The sequence below is a fragment of the Adelges cooleyi genome, unplaced genomic scaffold (assembly GCF_023614345.1).
Source record: "Adelges cooleyi isolate 19-005CV unplaced genomic scaffold, UGA_ACOO_1.1 ACOO_flye_CR_arks_rails_tigmint_CR_PRNA_5, whole genome shotgun sequence".
Taxonomy (NCBI): Eukaryota; Metazoa; Arthropoda; class Insecta; order Hemiptera; family Adelgidae; genus Adelges; species Adelges cooleyi.
This window is the reverse complement of record NW_026096188.1, coordinates 108,712-128,947: the sequence shown is the minus strand read 5'-3', so window position 1 is coordinate 128,947 and position 20,236 is coordinate 108,712. Positions and strand designations below refer to the sequence as shown.

The following is a 20,236-nucleotide window of genomic DNA, read 5'->3' as shown; positions in this document are numbered from 1 at the left end:
CCTCTTATCCATATAGAGATCCATTAAAATATTTAAAAAAACAAAATTGTAAACATTTTATTTGTGAGTGTGTTGTCTGCAGCACCACATTATGTTAGCGTACGTTTTGTACGATACTTACCGAGTTATTTATATAAATATATAGAAAACATTTTTACAATTATTTTTCATTCTTTTATTAAGTTAAAAAAAAAATGCGAATAAGTGTCATTTTTTATTACAAAAACTATATATTAAAATTTATGTTTTTTACTATTAAAAATTTCATTTATGTTAAATAGAAATTTTTTATGAATAAATTAGTTAATCTAATTTTTTTGAATTTATTTTATGATTCATTTTCGCATTTAGAATGTAAACTAAATTATCTTTATTATATCATTAGTAGACTATATTTGTTACTAATTAAAATAGTTGAAATTGTGCAATTTAGTTGTCCTATTAAACCTCTTAGCATATATGGCACAGAAATACAACTAATGTTAAACGTCAATTATAGAGTTTTGAAGCGGTTTAATATATTGAAAATTAAACCTGAAAATGATGAAACAGAAGAAGAGTTGTTGGAAAAATCGTTAGAAGTCGTTGATACCAAACCGTTAGATATGAAGTTCATAAACAATGAAATTTCTACAACAGAAGAGTGTATAGTTAAGAATGAAGTCGACAATAATTATGAGTAAGGTTATTTTTATTACCATTTTTTTTTCTTAAATAAAACTTTAAAACTTTTGTAATTATGTTATCATCCTCCATAAACCCATCATTGGTATCGATGTTAGCACTTCGCTATTATGAAACTTATATTAGTAACCACTTGTTCATATAATAATATATTATTTTAAAACCGCATCTACCTCTTTTCAATATAATGTTTAATCAATGTATCAAAAAATCAAAATTGTGAAAACATTAATTGTGGGTTTGATGTCCGGTCAACGTCTGCAGCATCGCATGATGTTAGCGTATGTTTGCGTTGGCATAAGAAGTACCGGGTTTTTTTATATACATATATAGAAAACATTCATACATTAAAATATAAAAAAAATGCGAACAGGTGTCATTTTTTAAAATAAAAACTTAATGTTAACAGTTATAAAGAAAAAATAATGTAATAAGTAATGGGGTTTAGTTTAACTTTTATTAAATACATTTTTTAATTATCATAAATAAAAATTAAAAGTTGATAGAAATTTTTATTGAAATAGACTATAAGGAATGTCCTCATAGTAAAATACTTAAAACTTTATAAAAATATTATTAATTAGTTACATTTTCTTTACAAAGAGGTATTTATTATATGGATACGTCTCGTTTCTTATCTCTCATATTTTATTTCTAATATTATATCTCTACATTTTGTATCTACAATATCGTACATTTTATATCTTATCTATAATATCTCTAATCGCATATCTCTAATTTTTAGCCAGACATTAAAAATTATTTATCAGCTGTTTCATTCACAAAACATCCGCTTAATCGCGCCACACGCACACATTTTCCTCGGTAGCGTTCAGCGTCATTCAAGCATTTTCTTAATGTCCCCAAGCCAAAGGACATATCCATGTCAAAAATATAGTTTAGTCGTTTATGAGAATTTATTATTATTTCTGTCAAGTTTAAGATTAAAAGACGTCGGTCATAAAAAGTCTCAAGGTATTCAATGTAAAAGTGGACTTTAGATAGAGTACACTTTTTAAGTTTTAAATCTTATGGCACTCGGATGTTTATTGTCCATATTCTAATAAATGTGAACGTTACATGTATTATGTAGGATAAGTTTAGGCAACTCGATCAAATAAAAATTGAGTAAAGAAGACTTTTGTATGTCATCTAAAATTAATCAAATTAATTCTTAAAAAGGATGCGTTGTATATTTAATATTAAAACTTGCTGTATGACATCAAAATATATTTTTCTTAAATTAATTTGTTTTGTTTCAAACGTGTTGCAGTGTTCATTTTTCGTGTAAAACACAGTCCAATTGCGACCAATCTTACATCAAAATTCATAAAAGGATACATACCGGCGAGAAGCCCTTTAAATGCAATATTTGTGAAAAAAAATTTGGTCAGATATCTCACCTCAAAACTCATGAACGCATACACACCGCCGAGAAACCTTTTAAGTGCGATGTCTGTGAAAAAACATTCAGTCATCAATCTGCTCTCAAGAGACATGCACGTATTCATACCGGCGAGAAACCGTTTAAATGCGATGTCTGTGAAAAAACATTCAGTCATCAATCTGCTCTCAAGAGACATGCACGTATTCATACCGGCGAGAAACCGTTTAAATGCGTTGTCTGTGAAAAAACATTCAGTCAACAAACTCATCTCAAGAACCATGCACGTATTCATACCGAAGAGAAACCCTTTAAATGCGATGTCTGTGAAAAATGTTTTAATATACAATCTAACCTCAAAGTTCATGAAAGAACACATACCGACGAGAAACCATTTAAATGCGATGTCTGTGAAAAAACATTCAGTTTAAAGTCCTATCTCATAATTCATGAACGCATACATATTGGTGGGGTACGATACAAATGCTCAGCCTGTGACAAATCATATGGTCGCCAAGATACTCTCAAAAGGCATCAAGCAAAAGCACACGGCTCATAGATTCATAAACCTTACGTGACTATTTGGCAGTTTTTCAAAATCGATTTGTTATTATTTTGCAATTTTTTTTACTTACGATTTATTTCAGATTTAGTATACTTTTATTAGTTTTCTTATAATATTTAATTTATTAGTATCGTTTAACAGATCAATAACATAAGTATTAGTTTTTAATTTATTTTTTCGACGGATCACATAAATTATTTAGTATTTATATTTTTATAATGTATTTTTTAATTTTCATAATCTACACACACAATATGCTAAAAAATATTGTTACTATTCTTATTTTTTATTATAAAATGTTAGTAGTCTTTTTAGTTACAAATGGTTTTGAAGAGAATGGTTTATAATATATGTTAATTTGTATTTTAAAATTGATTTTTAATTTAAAATATTTGTTAATTTTTGAGCGTTGAATTATGCGAACCATGTTTAAAATCAAAATAAAATATTTTATTAATTCGTCAACTATGATTACATTATGTTAGTTTCATTCATATTTTTAGAATAAGTTTTTCGTTTTTTAATTCGAAGAATTATTAAGATTGAACGACAGTAAACCAAACCTGACCATTATTAATAAATGTCATTCGGGAAAGTAAGGAGAATATGCCTACTTCAATATATACGTTTATTATTAAATAATTAGTAAAAATAATTTTGTTTAATATATTTGTGTGATTAGTTCCCAAGAAAACATAATACCATGTTTGAGAGTAATAATATTAGTTTTATATTGAGACTTATATTGGATTTTTAAAAAAAAAATGTTCAAATAATTACTATAATATTGGAATTTTAAAAGATTTATGTAAATGGATAAATAATATGACTATAATAAACAATCTGTTCAAGAGTTCGTCATATATCGTCTATGTTTGAAGAACTATTCGTAAGTGCCACTTTTGTTTGGGCATGCACCATTTTGACGTGGCTCAACATGTTCTTCTAAGACATCGGCTATCCGCCTCTTTGATTGTGACATATTTAATTTGACGGGTTGTTAAATTACTCCGCCTTGTTGAGGCTCGTTTCAGACAATGTAGTTAAAATGAAAAGTATATTTCACTAAGACTAATACAGTCTAATGGTTAAACACTTTTAGAAATTTAGTATAATTGTTTAGTGTTTTAAATCGTAAAATATAGAAGCATTTGAAAAAAAAAAGGTTTTATTGTGTTATTTCTTTTAATAATCTTTGATACAAGAGTTTGGTATTTAATTTATTTGCCTCCGAAAATGCACGACAGTTAACCTTCTCGCTACAAAGTACCTCCATCTGTGGCAATCACTCGTTATCAAACAAACGCACACTATCACAAATCTGTCCATACAATTTCTGCGTTGTATCGTGCACTGTGCAGTTTGCATTAAAATCACAATTGAAATAAAAGTTTTGATTTTTAATTAAGATTAAAATTTGTACACTCTGCTGAAGTTCTGTGAATCAAACTAGTGAAACAATTAGATTGAGCGCCCTAGGTACAATTGGTTTTCTGTATTGTCGCCACGGCCCCGCTTCGTGAGAATATCTAGATTTTAATCATAATTACTTGGTCAAATTCTGTGATAAATACCTAACGTACTGCGTTGTGTTTCTTTATTTAGTTTCAAGTTACAATTGAGTTTTGTCTTGCATGTCAGTATTTTTATTTGTTCTACGTTGTGTGAGTACCTATTGTTTTGTATTTCTAGTTTATATACATTATTGCCGTGTTTACTGTCTCCCGTGGACTTAAAACACTGCTTGTGAATAAAAAGAATCATAATTTATAATTGGTTGCTTATTACTTATTTATTACCCGGAGTTGAGTAGAGTGATATGGGATCAACACCATTTTTAATTAATCTAGTCGGCAAAATGGGCAATCGTCTAGCTTTGATCTTTATTGTGTTAGTTTCTTACCTACAAGTCATGCTTGTAGCTTTGGGTTATTAATCTTACTTTATTTGTTACTTAATAAAATAGTTAAAATTATGCAATGTATTTGTCCTTTTTTAACCTATTTGGATATACGATACAGAAATAACACTTGTGTTAAATGTCAATTATAGAGTTTTGAAGCGTTATAATATGTTGAAAATTAAAGATGAAATTGATGAAACAGAAAAATACTTTTTTCAAACAACGTTTGGAGCCGTTGAACCAAAACCGTTGGATGTGCCGTTTGAAAACAATGAAATATCTACAACAGAGGAGTATTTGGTGAAGAATGAAGTCGACAATACTTATGAGTAAGGCTATTTGTATTAATATTTTGTGTTTACTAAATAAAACAAAAAAGCTTTTGTAATGCTGTAGTCCGCTGTAGTGATTCGCATTATGATATGTCCAACAATAAACACCAAACTGACAAGTTGGTAAATGAAACACAGTATAAAACCCAAATATATTCAATTCAGCTGTTAGAATTTGGTCATGTAAAAATTTACCACTGAAAAATTGGTTGGTTTTTATTTTCAAAATAATGTAAACTAAATTATTCTTTTTTATTATGTTCAAGCTTCAGGCACTTAGTCAGTAAGCTGTCTTCTTTGTTATATCATTATTATTACTATATTTGTTACTAAATAAAATAGCTAAAATTGTACAATTTAGTCGTCCTACTAATCCTCTATGCATATATAGCACAGAAATACAACTAATGTTAAATGTCAATTATAGAGTTTTGAAGCGGTTTAATATATTGAAAATTAAACCTGAAAATTATGAAACAGAAGAAGAACTGTTGGAAAAATCGTTTGAAGTCAATGAAAACAAACCGTTTGATATGCAGTTCATAAACAATGAAATTTCTACAACAGAAGAGTGTATGGTTAAGAATGAAGTCGACAATAATTATGAGTAAGGTTATTTTTATTACCATTTTTTTTTTCTTAAATAAAACTTTAAAACTTTTGTAATTATGTTATCATCCTCCATAAACCCATCATTGGTATCGATGTTAGCATTTCGCTATTATGAAACTTATATTAGTAACCACTTGTTCATATAATAATATATTATTTTAAAACCGCATCTACCTCTTATCAATATAATGTTCAATCAAAGTATCAAAACAAAAAAAAATTGTTATTTATTTGTGGGTATGATGACCGGTCGACGTCTGCAGTATCCCATAATGTTAGCTTACGCTTGCGTTTGCATGCGACTACGTGTTTATTTATATACATATATAGAAAACATTCCTACATTAAAATAGGAAAAAAATGCGAACAGGTGTGATTTTTTAAAATAATGTTACTAATGTTTACTTAATGTTAATAGTTATAAAAAAAAATAATGTAATAAGTAATGGGGTTTGTTTAATTTTTATTAAATACATTTTTTATTATCATAAATAAAAATTAAAAGTTCATGGAAAATTTTAATGAAATAGACTATAAGTAATGTCCTCATAGTAAAATACTTAAAACTTTATAAAAATATTATTAATTAGTTACATTTTGTTTTCTTTTCAAAGAGGTATTTATTATATGGATATGTCTCGTTTCTTATCTCTCATATTTTATTTCTAATATTATATCTCTACATTTTGTATCTACAATATCGTATATTTTATATCTTATCTTATCTATAATATCTCTAATTTTTAGCCAGACATTAAAAATTATTTATCAGAAATTTTTATTTCTGCCGAGTTAAGGGTTAAAAGACGTCGGTCATTAAAAAGTCTTAAGGTACTCAATGTAAAAGTGGACTTTAGATAAAGTACACTTTTTAAGTTTCAAATCTTATGTTATTCGGACGTTTATTATCCATATTTTAACAAATGTGAACGTTACATTGTATTTTATAGGATAAGTTTAGGCAACTCAATCAAATAAAAATTGCCTTAATAGTAGATCATCATATGTCATGTAAAACCAATAAAATTAACTCTTTAAAATGATGCGTTGTACATTTAATATTAGTAATATTAATACTTGATGTATAATATCAAAATATATTTGTCTTAAATTAATCTATTATGTTCCATACATGTTGCAGTATTCATTTTCCGTGTAAAGCGACCAATACCAAAACCATGGATTGCAGTTTGAACAAAACTACAGAAAACGATTCTAAGAAAAACATACACATAATACGTCGGTTCGACTGCAATATATGTCAAAGGAGGTTTATAACCAAAAGTAATATAATCTGGCATATTGCGAAATCACATTCCAGTACTTCCATTGAAAAGAAAGCACCTCAAAAAAATAAAGTCAATCATCGTAACAGCAGAATCAAAAAGTATACTCAAAACAAAGATGGCCTATTTTATTGTGGTATTTGTTCGAGAACTTTTTCATTAAAATCAAGCCTGAGAAGGCATTGGCGCGTTCATACCGAAAAGAAACCCTTTAAATGCGATATCTGTGATAAAACATTTGGTAGACAATCTTACCTCAAAACTCATGAACGCATACATACTGGTGAAAAACCCGTTTAAATGTGATGTCTGTAAAAAATGTTTTAATGTACAGTCTAACCTCAAAACTCACGAAAAAACACATACCGGCGAGAAACCATTTAGATGCGTTGTCTGTGGAAAAACATTCAGTCAACAAATTAGTCTCAAAATTCATAAACGCATACATACCGGTGAGAAACCATATAAATGCGTTATCTGTGAAAAAACATTCATTCAACAATCTGATCTCAAGAAACATGCTCGTGTACATACCGGTGAGAAACCTTATAAATGCAATGTTTGTAAAAAATCCTTCATTCAACAGCCTGATCTCAAAAAACATGCACGTGTACATACCGGCGAGAAACCATTTAAATGCCGTGTCTGTGAAAAAGCATTCATTCAACAATCTAATCTCAAGAGACACGCACGCATACATACCGGTGAGAAACCATATAAATGCGTTATCTGTGAAAAAACATTCATTCAACAATCTTGTCTCAAGAAACATGCTCGTGTACATACCGGTGAGAAACCTTACAAATGCGATATCTGTCAAAAAACATTCATTCAACAATCTAATCTCAAGAAACATGTACGTATACATAACGGCGAGAAACCTTTTAAATGCGATATCTGTAAAAAGTCTTTTTGTGACCAATCCAACCTAAAAACTCACGAAAGAACACATACCGGGGAGAAACCTTATAAATGCGTTGTCTGTGAAAAAACATTCGGTCAACAATCTGATCTCAAGAAACATGCACGTATACATACCGGCGAGAAACCATTTAAATGCGATGTCTGTGAAAAAACATTCAGTCAAAAGTCCAATCTCATCATTCATGAACGCATACATATTGGTGGGGTACGATACAAATGCTCAGCCTGTGACAAATCATATGGTCGCCAAGGTACTCTCAAAAGTCATCAAGCAAAAGCACACGGCCCATAGATTCATAAACCTTATTTGACTATATGGCAGTTATAAAATTGTTTTTCGAAATCTATTTGTTATTATTTGCAATTTTTTTTCTTGGCATTTAATTCAGATTTTATATATTTTTATTAGTTTTCTTAAAATATTTTAAATATTACTATCGTTTAACTGATCAATAATATATACACTTGCACAAAGGCATTTAGTGAAACCAATATGTTTTTATACGTGTTTAGCGTGTAATCAACATGTTATATAATTTGGCAATTTAGTTTCACTGTTAAAAATTGAGTAACTGAAGATTGTACAAACATTACCAATAGATACCAATGTATTTAGTATTTATGTTAGTTGGTAGAAACATATGTATCCATATAAATTTATTTTTAATTCTTAAATAAAATGAACAAACATGTGCTTAAATTGAAAACTGTGTAAATAAATATAACCTATATACTGTTAAAATTATGTGGCATAATATTAATATTATTTAACACAATATAATTGATTTAGGTAACTTATAAAACTTATTTGAAAAAGTAACACTAATGCATAATTGGGGTATTTTCTTGTTTAAGTATTTTTACATGCTTAATTATATTAATTATTATTAACTAACTATATATTAATATAAACTTTTCGATATTGTTGATTTATTCGTATTTGTTAATTCTTTAGGAGATTAAAGAGTTGCTACAGCCTACTGAAAGAAATCGTTTCAGTGTTTAAAACACACAAAAAAAAAAAAAAAAAGAATGTGAGACCAAATCTGTAAAATCATCACACTCTCAGTTCCGCATCGTAGTTAAAATTTTGCTTCTGTTCATTATGTTTTGTGTTTTATTCGTTTTGATGCGATGCTGAAAGATCACTACAATGATATTGACTTAATGCGTTTTTCTAGTTCATCTCTTCTACCTTTTTAATCTAAAATAACCCACTAGAATGTACGTATTTTTCAACTTGATATTATCCATAGTCACCTGCGTATCCAACTTTAGCGGAATGAGTGAATGTATCTAATTCTAGCTTTATTTGTCATTTTTTACCTTTAGTGTAAATTAAATTTACTTAGTTTTTTAAATTTTAAAAATTAATTTTATTAAACTTTTTAAGTTAAAATTAAGTTTTATTAAACATTTTATTTTAAAACTATAATTACTGAATTCAAACTTACACATTATAGTTTAAACGTTAAATGAAGTTTTTGCAATAAATTACTTTTACCGAAGTGAATTCCTTTATAAATAATAGGCGAAACGTCTTTCTAACTAAACATGTTAAACATATTATCATTGAAATAAACGCTCAAAAAACAGAAACATATTCAGCACTAGTACCTATATAAAATAGCAGTATATAATATATATTTATGACATATATTTATGTAATTTCACATTGATAACTAATTTTGTTCTTCATGTTTAGCCCCATCCCCATGCAATCCGATATATGGCCAGGGTGAGGATTTTTTTTTAATTACCGAATATCAAAACTTGTTTGAAAATAATTAGTCGTTTTAAAATTTGTAATAATTACTTAAACAAATAAATTTGAGTATGAAATAAAATTGTATTCACAGTTTCAAAAATGTACTATCTGCCATATGGTCAAGGTGAAAAACAACAAAGAGTTAAATATTAATTTTACCAGTACATTTTCCCCTTACTTTTGTGATGACATTTCTACGAACAAATAATATAATATGTTATTGCCAATAGAACAAAGAGTACTGAATACTGCTAGAAATATACAGTATAACACGAGCAATTTAATTAACCTACTATCAGTTGACATGGATTAACTAATATGAGGAGTTCATTGATACCTTATTATTTTCATTATATTTAGAATTTAGATACTCATTCACCATGTCTTCAACCTCCAGACTCCATCATGTCAATGAGAGTGTGAACCTAAGCCCTACCATTAAATCGATAAGGTAACTTAAGTTTTAGGTAAATACTATAATAGTAATATATACTAAGTTTATATACAATAACATATATATATATATATATATATTATGTAAAATGTTTGTAATATTATTACATTGTTATATTGAGAGTAACACAAAATTAGTAATACTAACAATACATTTTCTTGAGATTTTATGAAAAGACAAAACTAACTTGCATACGGATAGAATAGTTTTTTTAAATGTGAGATTTTCTTTTATGATAAAAAAAACCAAGTAATTTGAATAATCCAACTATTAACACAAAAGCCAGCACATATTTAGTTTCTCGAAAAAAATGTACGCTTAGTGCACATTTCGCTTAAACAATTATAATATTATAGCAAAAATAAAAGTTTAAAAAAAATCATTTTAATTCTACTACTTTGCCTATGTTGAGGCTCGTTTAAGACAGTGTAGTTAAAATGAAAAGTATATTTCACTAAGACTAAATACAGTCTAATGGTTAAACACTTTTAGAAATATAGTATAATTGTTTATAGTTGTTAAATAATGCATTTGGGAAAAAAAGGGTTTTATTGTGTTATTTCTTTTATTAAGCTTTGATACAAGAGTTTGGAATTTAATTTATTTGCCTCTTGAAATGCACGAGAGTTTACCTTCACGCTACAAAGTACCTCCATCTGTGGCAATCACTCGTTATCAAGCAAACGCACACTATCACAAATCTGTCCATACAATTTCTGCGTTGTGTCGCGCACCGTGCAGTTTGCATTAAAATCACAATTGAAATAAAAGTTTTGATTTTTAATTAAGATTAAAATTTGTACACTCTGCTGAAGTTCTGTAAATCAAGCTAGTTAAATTCGATTTAACGCCATAGGAAAAGTGTGTCCATGGCAGATAAGGCCTTAGGTAAACTTATTAATTTTATAGGATGTCGATGAAGGTTAGTTTACAAAAAGCTTTAATACAAGTGTTGGGGTATTGATTTGTTTGCCTCTTAAAAAGCACGACAGTTTACCTCCATGCTACACAGTACCTCCATCTGTGGAAATGACTCGTTATCACACAAACACACACTATTTGTCCATACAATTTCTGCGTTGCCGTGCACTGTGCGGTTTGCATTAAAATCACAATTATTATAAAATAAAAGTTTTGATTTTGTTAGCAATTAAGATTTATTATTGTACACTCTGAAGTTGTGTAAATCAAACTAGTTAAATTAGATTTAGCAATTTGTTTTCTGTATTGTCGCCACGGGTTTGATTCGTGAACAACTCTAGATTTTAATCATAATAACTTGGTCGAATTCTGTGATAAATACCAAACGTACTACGTTGTGTTTCTTTATTTCGTTTCAAGTTGCATTATATTTGAGTTTTGTCTTGCATGTCAATAATTTTTACAAGTTTTTATTAGCAGCTCTGGAAAGCTGTGAGTAACGTAATCCACTTATCTTTTCCTTTTTCTATACTTATAGCTTGTTTTTAGGCTATTATAAAACATAAGGGATAATATTATTTATATTAATACGTACATATATAATACATAAGTAAAGATTATTATCACTTTAAATTTAGTCGGCCAAATGAGCTATTGTCCAGCTTAAATCTTTATGGTATTAGCTTTTTATCTAAAAGTCATACTTGTAGTTTTGTGTTATTAATCTAATTAAGATAAATTCAAATTTAGTTTTAAATGTTTAAAAAACACAAAATATACCTATGAACTTGAATTATGTTGTTCTCCTCTATAAACCCTTCGTTGGTATCGATGTTAGCGTTCCGTTATTAAACTTATTATAGGAACCACTTATACATATAATACCAGATTGTTTTAAAACCGCATCTACCTCTTATCAATATAATGTTAAATCAAAGTATCAAAAAAAAAAAAAATTGTTATTTATTTGTGGGTATGATGACCGGTCGATGTCTGCAGAATTGCATAATATCAGCTTACGCTTGCGTTTGCATGAGACTTACCGTGTTTATTTATATACATATATAAAAACATTCATACATTAAAATAGAAAAGAAATGCGAACAGGTGTAATTTTTTAAAATAAAAACTTAATGTTAACAGTTATAAAAAAAAAATAATGTAATAAGTAATGGGGTTTAGTTTAATTTTTATTAAATACATTTTTTAATTATCATAAATAAAAATTAAAAGTTGATAGAAAATTTTAATGAAATAGACTATAAGTAATGTCCTCATAGTAGAATACTTAAAATTATTTATCAGTTCTTTAAGTTACAAAACATCCGCTTAATAGCAGCACACGCACACATTGTCTTTTGTAACGTTCAGTGCCATTCACGCACGCACGCAAAGATTTTCTTAATGTCCCTGATCCAAAAGCCATATTCATGTTAAAAATTTAATTTAGTCGTTTCATGTGAATTTTTTATTTTTGCCGAGTTAAGGGTTAAAAGACGTCAATCATTTAAATGTCTTAAGGTACTCAATGTAAAAGTGGACTTTAGATAGAGTACACTTTTTAAGTTTTAAATCTTATGGCACTCGGATGTTTATTGTCCATATTCTAATAAATGCGAACGTTACATTGTATTTTATAGGATAAGTTTAGGCAACACAATCAAATAAAAATAGCCTTAATAGTAGACTATTGTATGTCATGTAAAATCAATAAAATGAATTCTTAAAAATGATGCGTTGTACATTTAATATTAGTAATATTAATACTTGCTGTATAATATCAAAGTATATTTGTCTTAAATTAATCTATTATATTCCATACATGTTGCAGTATTCATTTTCCGTGTAAAGCGACCGATACCTTAAACAAAACAAAAACCATGGATTGCAGTTTGAACAAAACTATAGAAAACGATTCTGAGAAAAACATACACAAAATACACTGCAAGTTCGACTGTAATATATGTCAAAGAAGGTTTACAACCAAAAGTAATATAATCCGGCATATTGCGAAATCGCATTTTATTTCTTTGCCTCCTAAATTGCAAGACCGTTTACCTCCACGCTACAAAGTACCTCCATATGTGGCAATCACTTGTTATCACACAAACACACACTATCTGTCCATATAATTTCTGCGTTGTCATTCAGTTTTCATTGGAATCACATCTAATGTGATGATTGTTGGTACCACTACCCACCGTACCCCCACCTGCGCCGGGAGAAGCGTAAGGACGATGCCGCAGCCATTTTTGGTCCGCCATTCGATAATCTCACACGACTTCGTCTACACGCTTGGCGTCTTTTTTCCAAGCAGACATTCTGTTAATAACTTTGTGCTGTACACGTTAGGTAAATATACAAGCTGTTATATTTAAATAAATAAAACTGCCAATTTGTTTGCAGTATTGGTGCCACGGGTCCGATTCGTGAACATCTCTAGATTTCAATCATAATAACTTGGTCGAATTCTGCGATAAATACCTTAAGTATTGCGTCGTGTTTCGTTATTTCGTTACAATTGTGTTTTGTCTTGCATGTCAATAATTTATTATAAGTTTTTATAAGCTGCTCTGGAAGGCGGTTTACGGTTCTACATTGTGTGAGTACCTATTGTTTTGTATTTCTAATTTATATACATTATTGCCGTGTTTACTGTCTCCCGCGGGCATAAAACACTGCTTTTGAATAAAAAGAATCATAATTTATTTGGTAGCTTGTTACTTATTGTTCATCCGGAGTTGAGTAGAGTAATATAGGATCAACACCATTTTAAAGTAATCTAGTCGGCAAAATGGCCAATCGTCTAGCTTTGATCTTTATTGTGTTAGCTTCTTACCTATAAGCCATGCTTGTAGCTTTGTGTTATTCATCTAATTCGAGTAAATTAAAATTAAGATTTAAATGTTTAAACAAACAAAATATACTACTGAAAACTCAGTGGTTTTTTACAAGTAATGTAAACTAAATTATTCTTTACTATATCATTATTATTACTTTATTTGTTACTTAATAAAATAGTTAAAACTGCAATTTAGTATCCTATTTAAACCTCTTTGCATAAGTGGTACAGAAAAAAACAACTAAAGCTCAATGTCAATTACAGAGTTTTGAAACGGTAAAATATGTTGAATATTAAACCTGAAAATGACGATGCAGAAGAATACTCCGTTGAACCAAAACCGTTTGATGTGCTGTTCAAAAACAATGAAATATCTATAGTAGAGGATTATTTGGTTAAGAATGAAGTAGATGATACTTATGAGTAAGGCGATATTAATTACCATTTATTTTATCTTAAACAAAACTATTAAAATTTGTGCCTGATGGTATCAATATAGGCGTTTCGCTAACATTAAACTTATATTAGGAACCATTTGTTCATTTAATAATAGATTGATTGATTTAAAACTACATCTACCTCTTATCCATATAGAGATCCATTAAAATATTTAAAAAAACAAAATTGTAAACATTTTATTTGTGAGTGTGTTGTCTGCAGCACCACATTATGTTAGCGTACGTTTTGTACGATACTTACCGAGTTATTTATATAAATATATAGAAAACATTTTTACAATTATTTTTCATTCTTTCATTAAGTTAATAAAAAATGCGAATAAGTGTCATTTTTTATTACAAAAACTATATATTAAAATTTATGTTTTTTACTATTAGAATATACATTTAGAATGTATACTAAATTATCTTTATTATATCATTAGTAGACTATATTTGTTACTAAATAAAATAATTAAAATTGTGAATTTAGTTGTCCTACTATTCCTCTATGCATATATAGCACAGAAATACAACTAATGTTTAATGTCAATTATAGAGTTTTAAAGCGGTTTAATATATTGAAAATTAAACCTGAAAACGATGAAACAAAAGAAGAGTTGTTGGAAAAATCGTTTGAAGTCAATGAAAACAAACCGTTCGATATGCAGTTCTTAAACAATGAAATTTCTACAACAAATAAGTGTTTAGTAAAGAAGGAAGTCGATAATAATTATGAGTAAGGTTATTTTTATTACCATTTTTTTTTCTAAACCAAAACTTTAAAACTTTTGTAATTATGTTATCCTCCTCCATAAACCCATCAGTGGTATCGATGTTAGCGTTTCGCTATTATTTAACTTATATTAGGAACTGCTTGTTTATATAATAATATATTATTTTAAAACCGTATCTACCTTTTATCAATATAATGTTAAATCAAAGTATCAAAAAAACAAAATTGTGAAAACATTTAATTGTGGGTTTGATGTCCGGTCAACGTCTGCAGCATCGCATGATGTTAGCGTACGTTTGCGTTGGCATAAGAAGTACCGGTTTTTTTTATATACATATATAGAAAACTTTCATACATTAAAATAGAAAAAAAAAATGCGAACATGTGTCATTTTTTAAAATAAAATCTTAATGTTAACAGTTATAAAAAAAAAATAATGTAATAAGTAATGGGGTTATTTTATTTTTTATTAAATACATTTTTTAATTATCATAAATAAAAAATAAAAGTTCCTCATAGTAAAATACTTAAAACTTTATAAAAATATTATTAATTAGTTACATTTTGTTTTCTTTTTAAAGAGGTATTTATTATACGGATATGTCTCGTTTCTTATCTCTCATATTTTATTTCTAATATTATATCTCTACATTTTGTATCTACAATATCGTACATTTTATATCTTATCTATAATATCTCTAATCGCATATCTCTAATTTTTAGCCAGACATTAAAAATTATTTATCAGCTGTTTCATTCACAAAACATCCGCTTAATCGCGCCACACGCACACATTTTCCTCGATAGCGTTCAGCGTCATTCAAGCATTTTCTTAATGTCCCCAAGCCAAAAGACATATCCATGTCAAAAATATAGTTTAGCCGTTTATGAGAATTTATTATTATTTCTGTCAAGTTTAAGATTAAAAGACGTCGGTCATAAAAAGTCTCAAGGTACTCAATGTAAAAGTGGACTTTAGATAGAGTACACTTTTTAAGTTTTAAATCTTATGGCACTCGGATGTTTATTGTCCATATTCTAATAAATGTGAACGTTACATGTATTATGTAGGATAAGTTTAGGCAACTCGATCAAATAAAAATTGAGTAAAGAAGACTTTTGTATGTCATCTAAAATTAATCAAATTAATTCTTAAAAAGGATGCGTTGTATATTTAATATTAAAACTTGCTGTATAACATCAAAATATATTTTTCTTAAATTAATTTGTTTTGTTTCAAACGTGTTGCAGTATTCATTTTTCGTGTAAAACACAGTCCAATTGCGACCAATCTTACATCAAAATTCATAAAAGGATACATACCGGCGAGAAGCCCTTTAAATGCAATATTTGTGAAAAAAAATTTGGTCAAATATCTCACCTCAAAACTCATGAACGCATACACACCGCCGAGAAACCTTTTAAGTGCGATGTCTGTAAAAAAACATTCAGTCATCAATCTGCTCTCAAGAGACATGCACGTATTCATACCGGCGAGAAACCGTTTAAATGCGATGTCTGTGAAAAAACATTCAGTCATCAATCTGCTCTCAAGAGACATGCACGTATTCATACCGGCGAGAAACCGTTTAAATGCATTGTCTGTGAAAAAACATTCAGTCAACAAACTCATCTCAAGAACCATGCACGTATTCATACCGAAGAGAAACCCTTTAAATGCGATGTCTGTGAAAAATGTTTTAATATACAATCGAACCTCAAAGTTCATGAAAAAACACATTCCGGGGAGAAACCTTATAAATGCGTTGTCTGTGAAAAAACATTCGGTCAACAATCTGATCTCAAGAAACATGCACGTATACATACCGGCGAGAAACCATTTAAATGCGATGTCTGTGAAAAAACATTCAGTTTAAAGTCCTATCTCATAATTCATGAACGCATACATATTGGTGGGGTACGATACAAATGCTCAGCCTGTGACAAATCATATGGTCGCCAAGATACTCTCAAAAGGCATCAAGCAAAAGCACACGGCTCATAGTTTCATAAACCTTACGTGACTATTTGGCAGTTTTTCAAAATCGATTTGTTATTATTTTGCAATTTTTTTTACTTACGATTTATTTCAGATTTAGTATACTTTTATTAGTTTTCTTATAATATTTAATTTATTACTATCGGTTAACAGATCAATAACATAAGTATTAGTTTTTAATTTATTTTTTCGACGGATCACATGAATTATTTAGTATTTATATTTTTATAATGTATTTTTTAATTTTCATAATCTACACACACAATATGCTAAAAAATATTGTTACTATTCTTATTTTTTATTATAAAATGTCAGTAGTCTTTTTAGTTACAAATGGTTTTGAAGAGAATGGTTTATAATATATGTTAATTTGTATTTTAAAATTGATTTTTAATTTAAAATATTTGTTAATTTTTGAGCGTTGAATATGCGAACCATGTTTAAAATCAAAATAAAATATTTTATTAATTCGTCAACTATGATTACATTATGTTAGTTTCATTCATATTTTTAGAATAAGTTTTTCGTTTTTTAATTCGAAGAATTATTAAGATTGAACCTGACCATTATTAATAAATGTCATTCGGGAAAGTAAGGAGAATATGCCTACTTCAATATATACGTTTATTATTAAATAATTAGTAAAAATAATTTTGTTCAATATATTTGTGTGATTAGTTCCCAAGAAAACATAATACCATGTTTGAGAGTAATAACATTAGTTTTATATTGAGACTTTTTTTTTATAAACATCTTTTTTAAATAATTATTAAATATTGGAATTTTAAATGATTTATGTACATGGATAAATTATATGACCATAATGAACAAACTGTTTAAGTGTTCGTCAAATATCGTCTATGTTTGAAGAACTATTCGTAAGTGCCACTTTTGTTTGGGCATGCACCATTTTGACGTGGCTCAACATGTTCGTCTAAGACATCGGCTATCCGCCTCTTTGATTGTGACATATTTAATTTGACGGGTTGTTAAATTACTCCGCCTTGTTGAGGCTCGTTTAAGACAATTTAGTTAAAATGAAAAGTATATTTCACTAAGACTAATACAGTCTAATGGTTAAACACTTTTAGAAATTTAGTATAATTGTTTAGTGTTTTAAATCGTAAAATATAGAAGCATTTGAAAAAAAAAGGTTTTATTGTGTTATTTCTTTTAATAATCTTTGATACAAGAGTTTGGTATTTAATTTATTTGCCTCCGAAAATGCACGACAGTTAACCTTCACGCTACAAAGTACCTCCATCTGTGGCAATCACTCGTTATCAAACAAACGCACACTATCACAAATCTGTCCATACAATTTCTGCGTTGTATCGTGCACTGTGCAGTTTGCATTAAAATCACAATTGAAATAAAAGTTTTGATTTTTAATTAAGATTAAAATTTGTACACTCTGCTGAAGTTCTGTGAATCAAACTAGTGAAACAATTAGATTGAGCGCCCTAGGTACAATTGGTTTTCTGTATTGTCGCCACGGCCCCGCTTCGTGAGAATATCTAGATTTTAATCATAATTACTTGGTCGAATTCTGTGATAAATACCTAACGTACTGCGTTGTGTTTCTTTATTTCGTTTCAAGTTGCGTTACAATTGAGTTTTGTCTTGCATGTCAATAGTTTATTATAAGTTTTCAGTAGCAGCCCTGGAAAGCGGATTACGGTTCTACGTTGTGTGAGTACCTATTGTTTTGTATTTCTAATTTATATACATTATTGCCGTGTTTACTGTCTCCCGAGGACTTAAAACACTGCTTGTGAATAAAAAGAATCATAATTTATATTTGGTTGCTTATTACTTAATATTTATCCGGAGTTGAGCAGAGTTATATGGGATCAACACCATTTTTAATTAATCTAGTTGGCAAAATGGGCAATCGTCTAGCTTTGATCTTTATTGTGTTAGCTTCTTACCTATAAGTCATGCTTGTAATTTGTCAATTATAGAGTTTTGAAGCTGTATAATATGTTCAAAATTAAACCTGAAAATGACGATGCAGAAGAATACTCTGTTGAATAAACGTTCGGAGTCGTTGAACCAAAACCGTTAGATGTGCTGTTCAAAACCATTGAAATATCTACAACAGAGGAGTATTTGGTTAAGAATGAAGTCGATGATACTTATGAGTAAGGCGATATTCATTACCATTTTTTTTATCTTGAACAAAATTATTAAAACTTGTGCCTGATGGTATCAATATAAGAGTTTAACTAAGATTTAACTTATATTGGGAACCACTTGTTCATTTAATAATAGATTGATTGTTTTAAAACTACATCTACTTCTTATCAATATAAAAATACATTAAAATATTAAAAAAAAAAAAAAATTGTAAACATTTAATTTGTGGGTATGTTGTCTGCAGCACCACATTATGTTAGCGTAAGTTTTGTACGATACTTACCGAGTTATTTATATAAATATATAGAAAACATTTTTACAATTATTTTTCATTTTTTTATTAAGTTAATAAAAAATGCGAATAAGTGTCATTTTTTATTACAAAAACTATATATTAAAATTCATGTTTTTTTACTATCAGAAATTTCATTTAAGTTAAATAAACATTTTTTATGAATAGATTAGGCTATCTAATTTTTTTAAAATTTATAATATGATTAATCTTCGAGTTTAGAATGTAAACTAAATTATCTTTACTATATCATTATTAGACTATATTTGTTACTAAATAAAATAATTAAAATTGTGCAATTTAGTTGTCCAAATAAACCTCTTTGCATATATGGCACAGAAATACAACTAATGTTAAATGTCAATTATAGAGTTTTGAAGCGGTATAATATATTAAAAATTAAACCTGAAAATGACGATGCAGAAGAATGCTCCTTTGAAAAATCTAAACCGTTAGATGTGCTGTTCATAAACAATTCAATTTCTACAACAGAGGAGAATTTGGTAAAGAATGAAGTCGACAATACTTATGGGTAAGGTGATATTTATTAAAAAATAATTTTTATCTTAAATAAATTATTAACTGGTGTTTATGTTGTTCTCCTCTATACACCTAACGTTGTTATCCATGTTAGCGTTCTGCTATTAAACTTATATTAGGAACTACTTGCTAATATAATAATAGATTGTTTTATAACTGCATTTACCTCTTATCAACATATTGTTAAATCACAGTATAGAAAAAAAAAAAATTGTAAACATTAATTGGTGGGTATGATGACCGGTTTACATCTGCAGTATCGCATTATTGTTAGCGTACGTTAGCATGGGACTTAAATGTGTTGTACATATAAATGACAAAGATGGGTCACTCCACGTGAAATCATCTATTGGGTGGGTGACTATACTTCAAAATGTTTGACATTTGAACATACATTTTTTATAGATAAATTAAAAAA

General features: G+C 28.4%; 4 protein-coding genes and 1 pseudogene across 16 annotated transcripts in view; all 5 read left to right on the top strand.

Annotated features, from left to right (window-relative positions):
• Positions 1-20,236, top strand: part of LOC126842287 (zinc finger protein 888-like) — a 71,274-nt gene that overhangs the window by 1,634 nt on the left and 49,404 nt on the right. Inside the window, exon 2 of the mRNA XM_050579208.1 lies at positions 4,686-4,865. Coding sequence (XP_050435165.1) covers positions 4,686-4,865 — 180 coding nt within the window. The remainder of the gene's footprint in view (positions 1-4,685; positions 4,866-20,236) is intronic.
• On the top strand, positions 90-8,060 carry LOC126842285 (zinc finger protein 501-like; annotated as a pseudogene).
• LOC126842282 (zinc finger protein 501-like) overlaps positions 3,947-20,236 on the top strand; it is a 123,318-nt gene continuing 107,028 nt past the window's right edge. For 5 of the 12 annotated variants that reach the window (XR_007686306.1, XM_050579205.1, XM_050579206.1 and 2 more), the window contains exons 1-2: positions 18,158-18,539; positions 18,812-18,846. Coding sequence is in view for 6 of the 12 variants with exons in the window: in XM_050579205.1 (XP_050435162.1) it covers positions 18,475-18,539; positions 18,812-18,846 (100 nt within the window). In the remaining 6 variants the exon portion in view is untranslated. Of the gene's footprint in view, positions 4,208-18,157; positions 18,540-18,811; positions 18,847-20,236 lie in introns of those variants that run through there. The other 7 variants (XM_050579176.1, XM_050579171.1, XM_050579170.1 and 4 more) reach the window with 4 other exon arrangements.
• The window catches only part of LOC126842292 (zinc finger protein 888-like), a 25,278-nt gene continuing 10,099 nt past the window's right edge, over positions 5,058-20,236 (top strand). The window contains exons 1-2 of one of the 2 annotated variants that reach the window (XM_050579222.1): positions 5,058-5,076; positions 19,649-19,810. The gene's annotated coding sequence lies outside the window, so the exon portion shown is untranslated. Of the gene's footprint in view, positions 5,077-5,376; positions 5,476-19,648; positions 19,811-20,236 lie in introns of those variants that run through there. The other variant, XM_050579223.1, reaches the window with a different exon arrangement.
• On the top strand, positions 10,535-17,112 carry LOC126842290 (zinc finger protein 570-like). The gene is made up of 5 exons (XM_050579219.1): positions 10,535-10,834; positions 12,665-13,435; positions 13,940-14,098; positions 14,672-14,851; positions 16,100-17,112. Exons 3-5 carry the CDS (start codon positions 13,959-13,961, stop codon positions 16,851-16,853), a joined length of 1,074 nt encoding a protein of 357 aa, XP_050435176.1. The 5' UTR covers positions 10,535-10,834; positions 12,665-13,435; positions 13,940-13,958; the 3' UTR covers positions 16,854-17,112.